This window comes from Trichoderma citrinoviride, assembly GCF_003025115.1.
Source record: "Trichoderma citrinoviride strain TUCIM 6016 unplaced genomic scaffold BBK36scaffold_456, whole genome shotgun sequence".
Taxonomy (NCBI): Eukaryota; Fungi; Ascomycota; class Sordariomycetes; order Hypocreales; family Hypocreaceae; genus Trichoderma; species Trichoderma citrinoviride.
The window spans coordinates 1-1,156 of NW_020195164.1; the positions used below are offsets into that span (position 1 = coordinate 1).

A 1,156-nucleotide genomic window follows, 5' to 3' on the forward strand; every position below is an offset into this window, starting at 1 on the left:
GCCGCCCCCTCATCCAGAACCGAATGCAAACGATTCACGGGGGAACCCTTGCGAGTCTCGTTGATCTCGGAGGATCTCTGGCAGTTGCTTCCACTGGACGATTCGCAACCGGCGTATCGACTGACCTGAACGGTAAGGGCAATTCCCGCGTGCAACTGCAAGGAGCCACGGTATTGACTCAATGACATAGTGACCTATCTCAGCCCCGGAGGCAAGCCAGGTGACGTCTTGAAGGGCACATCCATCTGCGAAAAGAGTGCGTAGCACTGGCAAGAAGAAAGCCCTGATAGCTGCAGAGGGTGCTGACGCTTCGAAACAGTCGGAAAGACGCTCGCATTCACAACAGTCCAGTTCTACAACGGCAAGGGCCAGCTCGTTGCACGAGGCAGCCACACCAAGTGAGTCCGACCGTCATCCGTATTGACGAACTCGGTTAATACTGACTGTGAACACCAAGATACGTCGCGGGAACGTTGGGCCCGGATGGAGCCTTTGTGCCGCCACCGGAGTGGGCAGATGAGGTTGACTAGATCCGAGTCGGGCACATTGAGACTACATAATTTACTACGGAGATGGCATAGATCTACCTTGTACGTCATCGGGCTACCTTATAGAGCGGATAGAATTGAAAATCAGAGGCAGAATTAGAGCGATTAAACGTTCCTGCAGTTCGGCTGTCGGTCAGCCGACCGTTGAAATTCGGCGAAACGGCGAAAGGTGTGGCGATTGGTAGCTAGGGATGTGCAATAGTACTTCTCCATCATGTATGATATCGGGACTCTTCAGCTGCGCCTGTCGCGTCCAGCATCCCTCTGGGCTATCTAAGGTGGTGTATTTTCGGTCGAAGGAAAAGGCAATGGAAGGCGACAAGACGTCATTTTATGTATGTACTTAGTCAGGTCTAGGCGAGATCAGGGGTGGTGAAGACTGCATGTGATCAATGGGCCGTCGTCAAAACCCTCAATATTCGAGCAAGATGCAACATGTAGGCAACCGGCGGGGCAGCAAGATTCAACGACGCATGCATGTGCACTGCATGGAAGCAATGAATGGCAGCCTAACCAAGCAGGCACCCATTTAACGAGTGCAGATCACGGCTTTCCAGCTGCAATCATCTCATGCCGCTTGACTGAGAGCGCAAGCCTGGATGAGGCTC

At 53.1% G+C, this 1,156-nt stretch overlaps 1 protein-coding gene across 1 annotated transcript; it reads left to right on the top strand.

Moving 5' to 3' along the window:
* Positions 1-23: 23 nt before the first annotated feature.
* Positions 24-983, top strand: BBK36DRAFT_1136779 (4HBT-domain-containing protein; the record flags this gene model as incomplete). The annotated part of the gene is made up of 4 exons (XM_024893099.1): positions 24-132; positions 191-256; positions 320-398; positions 458-983. The coding sequence occupies 4 exons, from the start codon at positions 24-26 to the stop codon at positions 528-530; spliced, it is 327 nt and encodes a 108-aa protein (XP_024744670.1). The 3' UTR covers positions 531-983.
* Positions 984-1,156: the final 173 nt, after the last annotated feature.